At 42.5% G+C, this 17,317-nt stretch overlaps 2 protein-coding genes and 1 long non-coding RNA gene across 6 annotated transcripts; 1 reads left to right on the forward strand and 2 right to left on the reverse strand.

Annotated features, from left to right (window-relative positions):
* Positions 1-154: 154 nt before the first annotated feature.
* Positions 155-11,198, reverse strand: tex9 (testis expressed 9). 4 transcript variants are annotated; one of them, XM_049717182.2, is made up of 12 exons: positions 11,063-11,198; positions 3,118-3,180; positions 2,463-2,526; positions 2,293-2,369; positions 1,974-2,016; positions 1,699-1,754; positions 1,489-1,628; positions 1,225-1,316; positions 975-1,148; positions 698-832; positions 444-578; positions 155-373 (listed from the first exon to the last, which is right to left on the reverse strand). In XM_049717182.2, the coding sequence occupies exons 2-12, from the start codon at positions 3,156-3,158 to the stop codon at positions 296-298; spliced, it is 1,035 nt and encodes a 344-aa protein (XP_049573139.1). In that variant the 5' UTR covers positions 3,159-3,180; positions 11,063-11,198; the 3' UTR covers positions 155-295. The 4 variants fall into 4 exon arrangements, with proteins under 4 accessions (XP_049573139.1, XP_049573141.1, XP_049573140.1 ...); XM_049717184.1 differs by lacking the exon at positions 11,063-11,198 and adding an exon at positions 4,420-4,514; XM_049717183.2 differs by lacking the exon at positions 11,063-11,198 and adding an exon at positions 4,188-4,327.
* LOC125966759 (DNA-binding protein RFX7) lies at positions 4,510-16,186 on the forward strand. Its single transcript, XM_049717174.1, has 9 exons — positions 4,510-4,661; positions 6,989-7,022; positions 8,717-8,808; positions 8,880-9,002; positions 9,743-9,859; positions 10,225-10,309; positions 10,436-10,646; positions 10,904-11,187; positions 11,383-16,186. The coding sequence occupies exons 1-9, from the start codon at positions 4,510-4,512 to the stop codon at positions 14,431-14,433; spliced, it is 4,149 nt and encodes a 1,382-aa protein (XP_049573131.1). The 3' UTR covers positions 14,434-16,186.
* On the reverse strand, positions 15,888-17,267 carry LOC137840209 (uncharacterized). Its single transcript, XR_011086712.1, has 2 exons — positions 16,665-17,267; positions 15,888-16,590 (listed from the first exon to the last, which is right to left on the reverse strand). It is a non-coding gene; the product is annotated as an uncharacterized lncRNA (long non-coding RNA).
* Positions 17,268-17,317: the final 50 nt, after the last annotated feature.

A 17,317-nucleotide genomic window follows, 5' to 3' on the forward strand; every position in this document is an offset into this window, starting at 1 on the left:
CTGATGACCCCAGTGACCCCATTTGCTTTTTTAACCACCCGAAATTATTTAAACTTTTAGCACCCATAATTTCATTTTACTTTCCAATTCATCCTGTAAAATATACACATCCAATTCAGTTCTGTGAGATATGGAAAAACACACAAGACCCAAGTGAAGGGGTTGACATCAGTGGTTTTAATGTTAAGTCGTATTTTTTATTTTGTCATTCACTATGTCCCAAAATGACATTGTGTTGAGAAAGGATGTTAAGAATACATTTGCAAAATTCAACCAGATTTTTTGCTAATCATATTTATGTTTCGCCCCAGTCGAGGGCCTTCATGAACTCGTCCTCAGTGAAAGAAAGCAACTTGGCGGCCTCAAGATGCATCTGCACAGAAAGACATGAACGTTAGCACACAAGTGGATTGTTTTCTAGTTAGAGAGTAGTGAGCGGGCACCTTTTGTCTTTTAAGAACGTCGATTAGCTTGAGCTGCTTCTTTAACCCGACAATAAGCTCCCCTTTCTGCTTTTTTAGCAGTTTGTTTTCTGTCAGTAGATTTTCTCGAGTCTGCTGTTCCTCACTGGTCTTGTCCTGGATTGATGCAAAAGGTGACAACGACGAACCTTGCTCCGAAAGTATTTTCATTCATCCAAACGCACGCTGAAGAGTTTCCCCTTAAGATTCAGCCTTTGAATAATTATCCCTCTTGCCTTGTTCATCTGTTTGGTTTTGTTGAGTTCTGACTTTAGGCGCTCCACCTCATCTAGAGCTCTGGTCAGACGAATCTCAACAGTGTTGTGGGCGGACGTTCCTTGCTTGCTGGATTTGTTCAGCTTCTCCATTTCCTGTCGGTAAAAATGCATTGTCTGAGGTGGTCCAGTCGACAACAACAAACAGTTGTTACAGTAAATGAGTTGTACTAGCCTCTTCTTCCATTTTCCTGTTTGCGCCCATCAGTGGGAAAATGGTCTCAAGACCTTCTCTTACCTTGTGCAAAGCGGACACTTGCAGCTGCAGGCTGTCACATTTGACGGCGGCCTCGCTCTCCGACGCTTTGAGCTTGTCCATCTTTGTCTGTTGGATGTTGACGGTCCTCTGGAGCTTGGTCCGTTCCTCCTCTAGCTGCTTAACTTTGACGTTCAGCTTGACGTTTTCATCATCCTGACCCGGCCACAGTGACAATGTCGCCCCCTACTGGTGAGAGGTGGCCCAAACATTTTGTTGAACTGCTCTGTACCTTCTTTTTTCTGTCACTCAGAAGATGATCAATTTCTTCTTGCATCATCGCAATGTTGGCCATCAGGGCATGGACTTGTGCACATGAAACACCTGAAAATAAATAAAAGAGTCAAACCGAGGGCACAGATCGTAGCCACTTCAAATATATTTGGCATGGGGGGAAAAATGATGAAAATCAAAATATAATGGGATCTCCTCACTTTTGGTGAGATTCCATGTTGTGTATTAGTTATTGTAAGGATGGAGAAAGGAAGACACGTACCCGTCCCTTCATTGTCTCCGTCACCGAAGACGTTGTCATGAGGAACCGAGCGGTTCATCCTCTCCTCCACATTTTGTATCGTCATTGCCACAAAAGACTCGGCCGAATCTCCCGCCGCTCCTAAAGCGTTCCCGCAAACTCTAAAAGTCGATATAAAACCATTTTCATCATTATTGCTTTTGTCGCCATTCCATCCATTTTGTAACTCACGCAGGGTTCGAATGACGCTCTTGTGCTTCTGACTTTTGTGACTTTTTGGGCTCCACCTAGGAACAGGTCGTAAAATGAATTGTTATACCTTCACTTTGGAGGAAGTGATAACTGCCATTTGGAGATTGCTATGATGGTAGATGGACTGCTGTTTGAGCATTTATTACCTAATTGTGAGATCCAGTTAATGGTCCAGACAGCAGTCTGTTTCTACTACTAGTGTGTTGGATTATTACTTGGACTTTAAGATGCTTTATTAAAACTTCTTTTGGTACCTTACGAGGTTTCGGCACAGGCGTTTCTCCATCTTTGGTGTTACTGAAAGAGAATGGAAAGAGACATCAGTGAAATTGGCAATAAATCTATTTTTTATTGCTGACTTTGGGTGAGAGGCAGGCAAGACTGTGTACTGGTTGCCACTCTACCATAGACCACGTATAGATAGATAAACGATTATTCACTCACATTTACACCAAACAACTATTTAGTTTTCAATTAACCTAATGTGGATGTTTTTTGGAATGTGGAAAGCTTTAGAGAACCCACGCAAGGAACAGAAAGCAAGACAAACTCGCTCGTCAGCAAGATGGTCACCTTGATGCTTTTTCCTCCTCCAAATCCTTGAGTGGGAGCGCACTTGAAGACTTTGACAGAAAATCTTCTCGTTCTTTCTAAGAATAAAATAAAAATAAAAAAGCAATATGGAGGTGACAGTACACTAATAAGCATCTTTTTTTTTTTTTCACATTTGTGTACAAACTCACTTTTAGTTGATCTGCTTGCATTACCAGATTTGCCGCTTTGGCCTCCAGTTTTGCATTTAGCAGCCTGAAGAAAATAAGCAGTGAAAATGACAGAATACTAAGACGTGACTTTATAGTCATCCTTGATAACAAAAGAAGGGCTAATATAAGTAAATGTTTGTCTGTAAAATATATTAACATTAATTTTCTAATTTGAGGTACTGCGACAATGAATCGACAACTAATCATTTACCAAATTAATTGATAATTATTTCTGACAATTGTGAGATTATTTTGGTATCTTGTTTCATTTACAACTCTCCAAATTTAAGCCTCTCACCTCAAAATATTCTTAGATTTATATCAATATAGTCCTTTATGAAAGCAGACTTATGTGTTAGAGTTATGGTTGAATCAAAAAATACAATTTGCAAACATCTGCTTTTATGTTGGACACAATGACCAATATTTCTGCCATGTTAAGAACCTGACGAGAAACAAAATCTTAACTCATGTTTATTTATTGTCTGGACTGTCAATTTGAATTGTTTTCAAATATCGGGATGGGAATTAAAGCTACTTTTTTCCCACCTGATTCATCATTAAATATCAATTTATCATTAAAATAATCATTCGTTGCAGCTCTAATTCAAATAATGAAAGAGAATGGCCTTACTTGTATTTCTCCTCCTTCGCTAAAAGGTCACTCGCAGGCATCTTTGGTGGCCTTATTCTTTTCCTGTGGGTGAAAATTTCCACAATGTTTCAATGTGACTCAAATAGTAATCTTGTCTTTTTTTTTATGCATTTTGTGAAGCCAAACAAAATGTAAACTGTCTCAAGAGTATTTGGACACATTAAGCGTTTTTTCTAAACAAGTTCCTAAATGTCAGTAAAAAACGTAAGTTTAATGACATTTTGTATCGTGTACTACAAAGAAGCCAAGAGCTGGTGTTGGAATAATTTTAAGTGAAGCTGGCATTTTAGCTTTTTTCCCCCCATTGGATCAAGACAAACCTCCTCTAGCGCCACACGAAAATTGTTTTGTATTATCGATATATTGTTTTTTCCCCCATGTAATGGCTTACCAGGGTGACTAGACGCGGCGTTTCCAAAAAGTACATACAATCCTAGTCGCCTAGCAACTACCACAACGGTCACTAAACTACGGAAGCCGAATTAGAAATTAGTTGAGTGGCTTTTCCGTCTAAAGCGACTTAAAATAACAAATAACACAAACGATAATCAAGAAAAACAAACGATTTAATCGTGTATATCGTCATTGGACTGCCCTTATCACGTGGTTGTTATATGCGTCACACATAAAATCAACTTGCTGACGAATTATTTGTTACTAGCGCTACTTCTACTAGTGCTATACTCGTACTGCCCCATCCATTTTGTTTCATTGCATTCACTTTGCACTTACACTAAATAGAAAAATCGCTTTTACAATACAATATTTCATGTATTAGTGTATATATATATATGAGGAAGAAAACATTGGAGTTAATAATTGACTATAGTACACACACGAATGTGCTTTAAAAAAAAAAACTGGTTAGAATGTGCTTCAAGTGTGTCCACCCTTGCTGCATAATACTCTAAGTGGCATCATTACGTTGTGCTTACGTCTTGTTTTTATTACTGTGGCCGTTACTACGCATGCGCGTGGGTGACAGCTACTACGCGGCGCACATGCACATGCAGTCTTCCACAACTCCCGTAAGGTTCGGTGAGAGGCACCGGAGGGACTTGCTTGTTGTTCCTCACACGTCTGCGCGCACTACTTGGACATTTACGTATTCTATCCGCGCAGAAGCGAGTGAGTGTTTGACGCTGAATTCTCATGAAGACTGCAAAGTGCGGTGGGCTGGAGGGGCGAGATGTCGGACGCCTGCTGGCAGACGACGACAAAAACAACACGGCGCGCTGATGATGATGATGACGATGACCGCTTAGCTCGGCGACCTCCTACTCTTGTTTAAGCCGCCAGCCCGCCAGGGCGAGTCGCCCCGTCCACGCCTCCTCGTCCGGTGTACCGCGGCACCAGCCAGGGACTCCTGCGATGGCCGAGGAGGACCCCCAGCAGCAGCAGCAGCAGCAGCAGCATCAGCAGCATGCAGACCGAGGGGCGGGCAGCTTCCAGCCTGGTCTCCTCTCCGGGCTGCAGAGCGCCGAGGCCGGGGCGCTACAGCTCCGGATCAAGAACTCCATCTGGTGAGGGGCGCCCATGCTTGCTTGTTTGGATTTGCCAACCTATATATGTATGAGAAAAATCTCACGACCCACGCCAAACAAAAAGTGCTTACTTTAAAAGTTGTACCTTCTACCATGTAGATTCTACTAGAATATCCTGTATTTGTTCTTCCTGTCACTAATTGTTGCTGGCATAAAGAGAGATGATCAAATATTAATTGCATGGTTTCCAAACTGAGGTTAGGCAACTAAAACGGGGTCCAGGTCCATTTGTATTGTGTCACTGATTAACAGCATAAAATTAACAACATGACAAGATTTCTGCTTTTCAGTAGAATAAGTCATATGCTGTGCTGTATTTTTATCACCATCTTGTGGCATCTCTAGGTTCTATTTACTATTTACAGAACTGTATAAACCTTTTTTCGGGAAGGTGGATTTTTGTTAAAAACAGCAGGTCTCATCTCAGTTCCTGTCCCGTCCAAAATTAATTTAAAAATTAATTTAAAGGATTAATTGAACACAAACTAAAACGCCAGTAAAGTCAAGTCAGTTTTTCCCTTTAAAATAGTCTGCGAACATCACGGCTCACCTGTTTCCTGGATTTGGTCACATGACATTCGCAAAACTAGAGTGTTATTTTGATTGTAGTTTACATAGTATACTGAAAGTTAGGGCTGCTTGATTATGAAAAAAATACGAATCATGATTATTTGGGTAATAATTGAAATCACTTCACTGGTTTCTTTTATATCAAACAAATTGTTTTAGGTTCATTACCTGACATGTTTCGGCGGTTTCTTCCGCCTTCATCAGAGTGTCACAGATGTGATAGTGACGCGTCTTTATCAGCTGATGAAATCACGTTTATTCAAATGATTTTTTGGTGCAAAATGTTTCAATGTAAAAAAATATTAAGACACATCTCTTTGAAACACTGTAATTATGTGAGGTCTTTTTGGACCATACAAAATTTATAAAATGAGTATATTAAAATATAAAAAAGGTGCAAATGAATATATTCAAGTATGGTTTCCTTGTTTGAATTCTCAGTGCATTGGATATTAATGCATATTAATAATTGATTTTTTACTATTATGCCAATTTTGTAATCCTGAAGTGTAATCATTTTAATTGAATTTCCATTAATTGCACAGCCCTACTGAAAATTGTTTTTACAATGCTTTGCCTCTAGATTGCAGATCTCTGTAGCTACAAGCCTCCTTTCGCATTTGAATTTATGTTGATACATTGAGATAAAGGACAAATACGAATGTGCTACAGTGTAAAATACAGATGTACTGTGTATTCCTGATGAAGAAAAAACATTAACAAGTGCTGCACAAAAAGGATGTTCATGTATCTCCTGTCGGAGCCTACCCCAGCTCACTCTGAGTAGGTGATGGCTGTGAGGAAATCGTGGTACTGGGATTTCATGGATCCGTTTAATTTCTACAAGTACAAGTTTGTTTCTAATATGTCGGTCGAAAGAAACACATCTCAGGTCTAATCCAGCGTGCCTGCTAAATGTGTCCTGAAAACAAGCTAATGAGATCCCCGGCCACACAGCCCGGTAACAGCGAATTAAAATGAAGTGTTCTCTGCACGGCTTAAGGCCTCCGTGCTGACCCAGGCCGAGCCGGTGTCCTTAAATGTGACTCGCCTATACCTTCTGTCTTGCTGTCAACAACAAAATGACCTGTCTGCAGATTAGGAATTAAACCTGGTCTTCCATTGCTCCTGCCTCTGCTCTGGATACCCACACTCCAAAAATGTACATTGAATATAAAAAGTCTACACACCCCTAATCAAATGCAAGGTTGTCGTAATTAAGAAAATGAGACAAACATAAATAATTTCAAAACTTTTTACACCACTATTGTGATACAGATCTGTCGGTTGAAATGAAATACCATCGTAAAAGTGCCTCTGATTTACCCCAAATAAAGTTCTCAAAAGACAGAGGTGTGTAGATGAAATAAACTGCCATCATTCATTCAAAAGACGCTCTGATTGGACATTCAAGAGTGCTACAGCTATAGTGTAACTTTAATATCTAAACTTTTCGTTGAGACTCGTTCATCTTTTACAAAGTTTGAACACAAAATTTAATATCCGAAAATATTGCAGCTCAAGGTTGGGATTGGAACAGGCGACGAGACAATGTCTTTTTACATGTGACAGCATATGTCCGTGGTGGTGGGCTACATGACCTGAGAGATGCTGAAGGGAGGGTCAACTCATGCCAGACATTCCTCCACTTTATAAATAAATGCACCAGCGCTGCTCATGTTACATAGCGGCGGCCCACGAGCATACTAATTGATACTATTATCTCTTCTTTTCAGTAAAACGGTTCAATCAAAAGTGGACACCATTCTGGTGAGTATTCTTTTGGTTTGTTAATTGTATTATTTTCAAATACAATTTCAGATGACCGCCGACATCACCACAATCAAAATAACGATGACGCAATGTGTGACTTTGGATGTAGCGAGTTAGCAACAATTCTTTGGAAACAAACTGTTTAGTGCCGCTCCAAGTTGAAGATAATTGTCAATTTAAACATGAAACAAAATGTTATGTATTTAAAACAGCCACATAGCTTTGGTTCTGTTGAGGTGAATGCTAGCAAAGAAAGCAAAATGCCATAGACAGGCTGACTGTCTTCCTTTTTTTACTTCTGAGGCATGGTTTTCCAAAAAAAATGTGTGTTTAACTCCAAATTGCATCACTTCCACTGCATTAGCTCCTAAGATCCCCTGTGAGTAAATGTAGACATAGAGAATCAAGCTCCAGTATGTCCAACCCCTTGATTATCGTGACATTTTGGCTGCCTGCTGCCCCTGGAAACTTGTGGTTCCCTAACAACAACAACAACAACAATCATAATAACAGGGAGGGGAATTAAAAAAAAGGTGAACTGGATGGGGTTATTCTTAGAAGTCAAAGTAGAGAAATGTCTGAGTGGGGAGCACATGTTGGCACTGCGGATGTGTATTTGCGCACTCTGCATTCAGTGGGGCATCCTGAGCTACAGATTTGATTTCATTTGACCCCATTGGCCCCTTTCTGGGTTTTGGACAAAAGTCTTTGGACACAGCTCTTAGATACGTTTATTGCATTTCAGTGAGTGTTCTTAACAATGCAAAAGACAATAGTCAGGCTAACAAATAGCATCAGCGTTCGAATCCTTTAAGCAACAGATATTTGAAACACAAACGGTACTGCAACTCATGCAGACCGATAATGTGACAATACTTGCGTGCGTAGCAGTCGATTTTGCTTCAAGCTAACAAACAATACAAAGATGCTATTCTCTCAGTTGAGCGTATTTCCTTGGCACCAGTTACTATTTTCCTATTAGCCAGGGCTTTTGAGTCCAAATGTGAGAACAGCAATTCTATTCATGGTCCTTCCATGTTGGCCACAGCAAAAAGAACATTTAGCAGGCATCTCAGCATCCTCGCTTGTCCCTTTATCCTTGAGCATCATTAGTACACAGTGCCAGTCTCTGCTGAGGAGGCAACGTCAAGGACAAGTGAGCCAAAGCTGAGCATGATGAATGACCACCATGCTTCTGTGTTCCAAACATGCAGAAAAGGAAGGGCCCCTTTTAAGCTTAATTTTCATTCTTCTTTTTTTTTTTTTTAACAAAAATGTACCATTTGGTGAAACTCTCTTTAGTATGTTGGAGAACTTTGCCTTTTTGTCTTTATTTCCATGATACTGATTTGTATGTGTGAGTGGGAAGAGCATGAATTAAACAAAGCCTGTCATCAACAGTCCCAGAGGTCGTGCGTAAGGTTGCATGTTGGCTTTGTTGCGCTAATGTTAATGCTAATCAAGGCATGTCCGTCATAGACAGACATGTGTGTGGTTATTAAATCATCTTACTTCAGATTTAATGGAGTAGACGTGAATTAGATTCAATCAATTAAAAATCCATCTAGATATGCATTCTTTTTTATATAACTGGATGCCTCCTTCCAGGGAGGGGTTAGTGTGTTAGTGTCTTTGTGTGTTTTCTTAAAAAATAACAACATGTTTCCTTTCTTCTTCTTCTACTTCCATAGCAAGATGTTGAGAAGTTCACAGACATTGAAAAACTCTACTTGTACCTTAAGTTGCCTTCAGGCCCCATCAGCAGCGCCAGCGTCGAGAAAAGGTAAAGCGTAAGATTATTTTTGGTAACGAGTTCAATTAGATGTTAAATTGAACGGAAATGTATTTTGTCAGTGATCAGAGCGCCGTGTCATCCAGCCGCACGCAGCAGATGCATGCGTTCAATTGGATCCACAATCATCTAGAGGAATACCCTGAGACCTCGCTCCCCAAACAGGAAGTTTATGACGAATACAAGTGAGTACTGTCAATAAAAAGCGTTATTGCTGCTTCATGACAACCAAACCAAATTGCTGTTGACTGAAGCCTCATTATAAATAGACGCTGCGGGCCTGAGAATCATAGAGCAGCATGTGCTGGTAATATTAGAATGGAAAGTCTGAGACGGCCATTGAAACGCTTTGGCACACTTATGTAACTGTCTTTCGAAGTCGACTAAATTCGGCCCCACCCACAGATATTTTGGCGCCTTTGGGGTGGACAGGTGAAAAGGCTCCAAGGGATCACAATGTGCGCCACTCCTGAACATAGAAGCCGATTTTAGTCCTAATTCATTTCAGTTTCATAATACATTCCTCACTGTATGGCGGTTCCCCATTTTGCAGATTCTGAGATAATTTTTTGTACTAATGTATAATGCTGATTACGCATTATGGAAAATTTGGATGCGTTTTTTTTTTTTTTGTTCCTCGTAACACATTGTGACCACTGCAAATGTAACTTTTTTGTAATTCCATTTATTCAATTAATCGTTTCGGCCTTAATATTGCGGCAGTGTGCATCTTTTGCAGTCCATCATGTGAGTGAGAAACGGTAGTCACAAATTGCAGTAAGCAACCCCATGGTCGATATCTAAATATGCTGTAATCGAATCCTGTCAATTATAAAGTGATGTTTTTTGGGGATTTTTTTTTCACTGTTTGAATGGACGAGTCCTAATGAATCAAACTTCCAATTTCTGTTGTTGTTTTCTGCAGAAGCTTCTGTGACAATCTCAACTACCATCCACTGAGTGCTGCAGACTTTGGCAAAATGATGAAAAATGTCTTCCCCAACATGAAGGCGCGTCGACTTGGCATGAGAGGAAAATCAAAATATCCTTCCCTGGAATGGACTGTAACCGCCTGTCTCTACTCACCGGCCATCTGCTCTTACAGTTCATAAGCTCTCTAAATATAGACGTGAAATGAAATAAATTCCCCCTTCGAAGCAGGGGCATAATACACAAGTGCTGGGGGGAATTTGCTGTGATCTTGACCATAGATCTTGACCTTCATGACGCGTGAAACTTTTGTTATTGGCTAGTTGACCGTCCTTCACCCAGGGAGCTTAAAGTAAACCTCATTTCATGTTTTTTGGGGGATGTGGTAACACACAGTTTCCATTACGTATTTACAGTCCAAGAAACGCTTAATAAAATCTGTTGCAATCTGACACATTTATCTTAACACTGCCTTACATATTGCTATAGTGGACTGAGGAAAAGGCCTTTTGTCCACTTTCCGTGTTTACCAAGTCTGGAGCTACAGAAAACTGGAGAAGGAGTGAGCACATTTGCATCTTTCTTTCTTATTTTCAGAATTAATCTTTGTGTTTGGATGAACTTCTCACTCGTCTTAGATTGAGAGATTGCCAATTTAAGCATGTATTTTATTGTGTTTTGGCCACAGTGCGATGGACTGGACTCAGCAGGGGGCTACCTTGGCAGTATGAAGGAGGAGGTTCGCTTTGCGGCTTGTGATTTGGTGTGCGAGTGGGCTCAAAAGGTGCTGAAACGGCCTTTCGAGGCAGTGGAAGAGCTGGCTCGCTTCCTGATGGACAGCCACTACATCAGCAACAAGTCCCTGGCAGCTCTCACCATTATGACAGGCGCGGCAACAGGTGGGAAGCCGGTTGGCCTTTCTTGCGCACTTACAGCGACATCTAGTGGTAGTAGCTTGGTACTGCTGTAATTTTATTGTCGTTGGGAGTAAGTAGTTGTTGTGCGTGTATGCCAAAGTTGGACTACTGGTGTGCAGAAATGTCATTCGGTAGCGATAAAAAATATTACCAGTAAGACATAGTGATCGTGTCTCAATTTATTTACAAAATGACTTATTCATTTTACATTTTAATTTGTATTCATTTGTTTATTTCAGAAGTTAAGCCTCTGCAGGCAGTCTCAGCTTTTGTGCCGACCGCTGACGCACACAGTTTCCAGCCTCAAACGGCAACTCTGTCATCGCCAACTGTCGACGCCAAGCAGCAGCTCCAGAGGAAGATCCAGAGGAAACAACAAGAACAAAAGCTGCACTCACCCATACCAGGAGAGGGTCCAATCAAGACGACAGATGATGGCAGCGGCCAATGTGGTAGCCCAGTCTCTCCTTCAGCTCAGCCGACCATTGGTATCGTGGTCGCTGCTGTCCCAAGACCCGTCACGGTGAGAAACATGGAGGATTCACGCTTTGTTTTCTATTTAACTGACTTAGACATAAAGAAAATAAATAACAGAAGACTCCCAGGTCCCACTTTCTCCAAGAACATCTCAGATTAATTACATGAGTTATGAAAAAAATATAAAGTTTGTCTATGGTACTAATATAGCATTTGACTGATCGACTTTCCTTGTCCGCAGACACAACAAAGCGGCCAGCTGATGTCTGCCAGTCCAGTGGGGACCGGGGAGAGCAAATTGCTGCCTATAAACTTCCAAGTGGTGACGCAGACAGTTCAGCCCCCGAAACAAAGCGCCAAGAGCTCCGTAAATATTCTCCCAAGTCCAGTCGGGGAACGCTCAGCTCGTCCACGCTATCCTCAAATCCTTCCCAAGCCGGCGACCAGCAATGCTATCGCTCTGTGCTCGCCCTCCACCATGCTCATTGGCAACAACCCCATCAAGACTGTGATGACCACTTGTCATGTTAGTCCTGTCAGTCTGGTCAAGATGACAGCCATCTCACTCGCACCCCACAGCGGCAATGCCACCACTTCCCTTACGAACACCACTTTGAGGCCGGCATCTGCAGGTATCAGTAGCTGCAGCCTGTCAGAGGACATCCTGAGATCCCATCAAAATACGAGGAGTACCTCCGCCCTCCCCATTCTGGCCCCGCAGGTTGACGCCCATGATATTGATGTCGAAATGGAGGTCGAAGGGATACACATGAATAGAGAAAAACAAATTGTGAGCAGTGTCACGATGGCGCAGAGGGCTGCTAGCGTCCCAATACCTCAAACTAAAGGCTTCCACACTATGGAAACCACATCCAGCTCAAAATATGATGCAAATGTCCCCGTGACAACCAACGCCGCAGCAGTCGTTAACAACACGCCAACTAATATGAGATCTCTGAATTTAGCTCCCTCCTGTCCGAATATGCGAGTTATCTCAACATACAACAGCAACCCAGCATCTTCATTTGGGGAAGGAATCTGTGCAGCTAAGAGCTTCCGGAAGCGCTCGGGCCTCAGTCCGGCCCCCTCTCCTGTCAAGAGGGCTTTTCTGTCCCCACACCCAGAAGAGGGCACCGCTGGCCTTGGATACGACAGTCGGAGACCCGAGAGTGCGCCAGTCGCCCGGGAGATGGAGATGAAAATGATGAAAATGAGCTCTTTTCTGCCCGGTCAAGTCAATACAATTGGCAATGCCTCTTCCAGAGCCAGCGGCTTTGTCACTGTTGCCAAAACACAGAGCTCAATGCAGAGGAAAAACACTTTCAATGTGATGGAAACTTGTACCGGTGTTGGCCACCCTATAACGCAGCAACCGGAGGAGCACCTGATGTCCGACGCGTATACCTTAGCGGATAATTCAAATTCGTCAGCAGGTCTACGACACCTTCAGCCGCAGAGCTACGCTCAAGCCGTTTCCGGACCACTGGATTTTTTGGACCGAGCCTCCACGTCAAGCCAACTCCCTATGCAGACAGAAATCGAATACTTCCCTTTTGACGATGATGTTACTCAAGACAGCATCGTGGAAGAACTGGTCCAGATGGAAGAGCAGATGAAACTGAATAAACAAGAGTTTGGAAACAGCGTCACACTGCAAGCGCAGCAGGCCGTGATGACGCACAACACCATGTCCGCCAATCAGACATTGAATACTTTTTACCGTGCCACTAACAGCAGCGGCCTCAGCAATCTAGTCCAAACACCGACACCCACGCCCACGTCGGAAATGACGGGTGTTCAAGGTTTGACCAGAGAGAGCCCCCGCTCGCGTATCACCCCCATAACGCCGGTCGACAGTGCCCCGGGAAGCAGTCGACACACTCCGGTCGGCACTCCGCTCTCCAGCTGCAGCAGCACTGTGCCTCCCAGCCCTGTGGAGTGCAGGAATCCCTTTGCGTTCACACCCATCAACTCCAGCGTTACGAGTTTCCACGACAGCGGCGCCGTCTCCAGCAGCCCCGTCAAGCCCATGCAGAGGCCAACGGCCACCCACCCGGACAAGACCAGGCTGGACTGGATGAATAATAGCTACAGCGGCAACGGGAGCCTAAATAAATCGAACAACGCCGTGGGAATTTTACCAAGCTATCAGGGCCTCATTGATGACCACTTTCAAAAGCCTCACGCCTTCGCCGTCCCCCACGCAAGGCACCACGACAGCCGTTTTGGCCGGTTGACTCCAATATCCCCCGTGCAGCAGCAGGTAGCCAGCATGGCCGGCGCGACCAAGCAGGAGGGCTTCGCCGTGCCCGCTCCTCTGGATAACAAAGGCAGCAACCTTCCCGCGAGTGGATCTTTTCGATGTCGCAGTGTTAGCCCCGCCATACACCAGAGGAACTTGGTGGCGAGCACAGCAGCCAGTGGCCTTCACAATATCCACCAGCAGTGCGTCTCCCCGTTTAACTCACCGGTAACGCCTGAGATGTTAAACATCTTTGCCAACAACCAGGGAAATCTCGGGGTGAGCAGCGTGGCTCAAAGGAGTCGCTCCGTGCCACTCAACATCATGATGCAGACGGAAGTTCCGCCGATGACAGGCCAGCAATGCGGCGGCATGAATATCACTGACGTCCTTCTGGGTAAGCTGGACGGGGACCACGACACCGCACGAGGTATGGGCATGAATAATATGCCTTCGAGCTACACGGCGCGGATGAATCTCACTCAGATCCTCGAGTCTGGGAATGTCAGCCCGATCGCTCTTGACTCCTCCGGCACACCAAGGCCCAATTACCTCACTAGTGAACAAATGTTTTCCTCTGCAACACAGTCGGCCTCTGAGGGGCAGCATCAGCAGCATCAGCAGCATCAGCAGCATCAGCAGCATCAGCAGCATCAGCAGCATCAGCAGCATCAGCAGCATCAGCAGCAGGCGACACGGCAACAGCAGTTGGGTTTCAGCCACACTTTTAAAGGCGTCCAACCGGACAGCAACCTTGCCGCCGGCAATCAGCTGGTGCAACAGGTTCCGGGGTTAGCGGCAGGCGGGGCAGATTTTCCATGTGAACTTCGAATGACTTCGGACCTGTCCGGTAGCATCAATGACCTGAATACGCTGGATGCCAACCTTCTCTTTGACCCCGGTCGTCAGCAAGGGCAATTTCAAAGCGCCGCTCCGGAGGAGATGGCTAATCAGCCGCTGTTTCAGCAAATCACCAGCGACGCCACGCATTCTGGTGGGCTCGAGTGGCTCGAGAGCAAAGATCACACGACTGTCGGGCTGATGGGATGAATGCGGGGCCTTTTGAAATCTTTTGCTGTTTTCCAACTTTGACATGAAACACTGGACACAAGCCGCGTTGTCCAGTTTAAGTGCCGACCTGATCTGAAAAATTGCTGCAGCCCTCTAATCAAAATGCTGGTCATTTATTTTCAGCAAACGTTCCATGTCCTATTGTTTGTGACACGTGAACAAAAACTCGGGATGAAATCATTTTACCTCCTTCACGTGTTTCCATTTATTTTATACAAAAAACTCAATTACAAATATTTTGTACTTTCTCTACATTACTGAAACATCCATAAATTTGTGGAATCTATTTTACAAAGATGACAAGACTTATTAAAGTCTCCCAAAGTGATGCCTGCTACTAAATTTTATATTAAAAACATGCCATGATGTGTGCAATGTGGATTCTCCATCCAACTCAAATATTGAGTTTTCAAATGGGGCTCACTAAAAAAATGATGCAATTTCAAGAGATGCAACCTAGGCATGAGGAAATTAGAGCATTTTGTACAAAATATTCAGTAAATAAGTGTAATAATAATCATTATTATGTGTGTGTATAAGAAGTTTAGCATGGTGTTTACGTTTTGTGTATTACAGATTCAGTGAATGCAGGTTATCTAGTAACCAGAAACATAAGTGGACGCAATGGTGCCAGTCCAATCTGTATATAAATGTAAAACGCGTCCTATAAGGTCAGTTGTCTGTTTATGAAATATCCATGAACTCACCTCTCAGCGCCAAAGAGATGTTAGTTAAGCCATTTTCAAATCAGTGTTCAATTGAAGCCATAATGCACTGGAACTGAACTGGAATCAAAATTTAAACTTGCCTTGTCTTAACTTATTGTACGTAAATTAAGCTAAAAATATGCAATCAGGTGCAAAACGGATGAATTGAATCGAGACGGTTGTTACCAGCGTCGTGCTGCACAGACAATCTGTAAATTGCGAGGTTCTCCTTCAAAAATGCACTGTGCTTTTTAAACTGTGAGACTAAAAGATTCTAAAGGCCTTATGTCCCTACCAAAGAGCCATTTGAAAACATAACCTGCACTAACATCTTGAATAGTGGAGATATTGTTGCGTTTTTCAAGGGCTTTAACAAACGTACAAAGAAGACTTTGGGGGGGGGGGGGGGGGGGACATTTTAGCACTGTATTGACAAGATGAAAAAGTGATGAATGCTAATTTATTTATGATTTTCCCCCTCGTTCACAGTAGCTGTGTGTTGGTCATTTAATTTATTGTACAGTTAGGAGTGAATGTGTTGTCAAAACCGTGTCATCTTGTACTTCTATGTTGTTGAAAAAGATCCAGCGAAGCGCAAATTATTGATACGGTTGAATTGTTAATTATACTTTGTCAGGATAACTTTGACGGCATCACGCCATAATACATAAGTGAACAGAATACCACTTCTTTTTCAAAGTAGAGAAGTACAGTTCTATTAACATGTGTTTTATTGTATTACTTTATTTGGAACATTTTTATTTATGTTAAATCACTACTGTTTTTTCCATGTTGATCTTTATTGTGTGTCTATTGTCTAAGAATACTCAATTTGGTTTGCACTGACATTTATGTTCGTAAGACTTTGACTTCCCTTGTAAGTGGTGCAGAGCTGTACAACTGCCCTCCACTGTAGTTAATGTTGCTGTGTCAGGTGAACAAGAATATATTTTGTGCTTTTTAAAGGAGAAGTGTTTGGTTTTTTGAAGTTTTTTTTAAAATATTTGAATAAACCATTTTCAGTAGACCAGAATAGTGCTTTGAGTTAACACCTGCATGTCACAAAAACGCTGTACGAGTATCACGAAAGGTACGCAGGCACCATTGATGAATTAAATACAAATAACATTTATAATATTTAAAACATGAACTACAAGCAAACTTACTAATATATTTTAGGCAAACGTATTTTCGTTTTAGTGCCCATGTAAAATCCTTTCCAGTTCAACAACAAAATATGAAAAACCAATAATTTTACGAACATAGTTCACAAACAAAATATGAAAATCAATAATTGGATTAACATAGTTTAAGCAATCATCACAGGTGTTTTCCACTATTATGACTCACCGGCACTCTCTTAGACAAACCTCACGTGTAACCGGTAACATAAATAATGGATGTGTTCCATTTCGTTAGCCAGGACAGCCTGCAAGAAACAAGGTGTCAACCTCACAGGTTTTACCCTTCGTCACAATTTCTATTCATTTGTAATTAACCTACCAATTTCATTAAATCCACTTAGACCGTGCCAAGATTTGTAATTATTGTGATAGGAACACATCTTTATTCCATGACTGTTGCCAAAACAGAGACTAGAGATGAGTCATCAAAGCAATAAAGACAACATGATCGTAACAAATAAACCCTAAGTGCAGGCCTGTTGAGTGGGAGGCCTGGTCCCGAAGTCCGCCACAGTTTAACGAAGGCAGCCACGTTAGAAATCTTTGTTGCACCACTTAAATCATTTTAGATACTGTAGATACTTGTACATACAGGCTGTCCCATTAGCCCCGGTTGCGAAAACATCCTGGCTCCCTCCCTGATTGATAAGCAAATAGAACCACATCGGCCCCAGACGACACCAGCCCACCAGGCATCATCCTGGGTTAAACAAAAGCAAAAAAAAGATCTTATGTCAAGTCGTTGTTCTCTTTGACATGTTCCTTTTTACAAAAGCTGTTTGTTTTCTCGCCGCTTTTGGTTATAAACAGATGTTTTGGGCAACACCAACTCATATTCAATATTCTTCCAATATATACTGGATGGTAAAAACAATCATTTAAAAGTGTGCGTTGTCCAACTCGAGCAAAGTAGCTTGAAATTGAGGTTGAATGTGTTTTCCTCAAGTAAAAGGCGGAGGCAAAAGAAGAGGG

Source organism: Syngnathus scovelli, chromosome 4, assembly GCF_024217435.2.
Source record: "Syngnathus scovelli strain Florida chromosome 4, RoL_Ssco_1.2, whole genome shotgun sequence".
Lineage (NCBI taxonomy): Eukaryota > Metazoa > Chordata > Actinopteri > Syngnathiformes > Syngnathidae > Syngnathus > Syngnathus scovelli.

Excerpts from the sequence above, each read along its gene's own strand:
- tex9 (XM_049717182.2), bottom strand. The coding sequence starts at position 3,158 with ATGCCTGCGAGTGACCTTTTAGCGAAGGAGGAGAAATACAA. Across the intron at positions 1,629-1,698 it reads GAGCGTCATTCGAACCCTGC|AGTTTGCGGGAACGCTTTAG; the intron begins GTGAGTTACAAA and ends ATCGACTTTTAG. Across the intron at positions 374-443 it reads ACGTTCTTAAAAGACAAAAG|ATGCATCTTGAGGCCGCCAA; the intron begins GTGCCCGCTCAC and ends CTTTCTGTGCAG.
- LOC125966759 (XM_049717174.1), top strand. The coding sequence starts at position 4,510 with ATGGCCGAGGAGGACCCCCAGCAGCAGCAGCAGCAGCAGCAGCATCAG. Across the intron at positions 8,809-8,879 it reads AGCGCCAGCGTCGAGAAAAG|TGATCAGAGCGCCGTGTCAT; the intron begins GTAAAGCGTAAG and ends GTATTTTGTCAG. Across the intron at positions 10,310-10,435 it reads TACAGAAAACTGGAGAAGGA|TGCGATGGACTGGACTCAGC; the intron begins GTGAGCACATTT and ends TTTTGGCCACAG.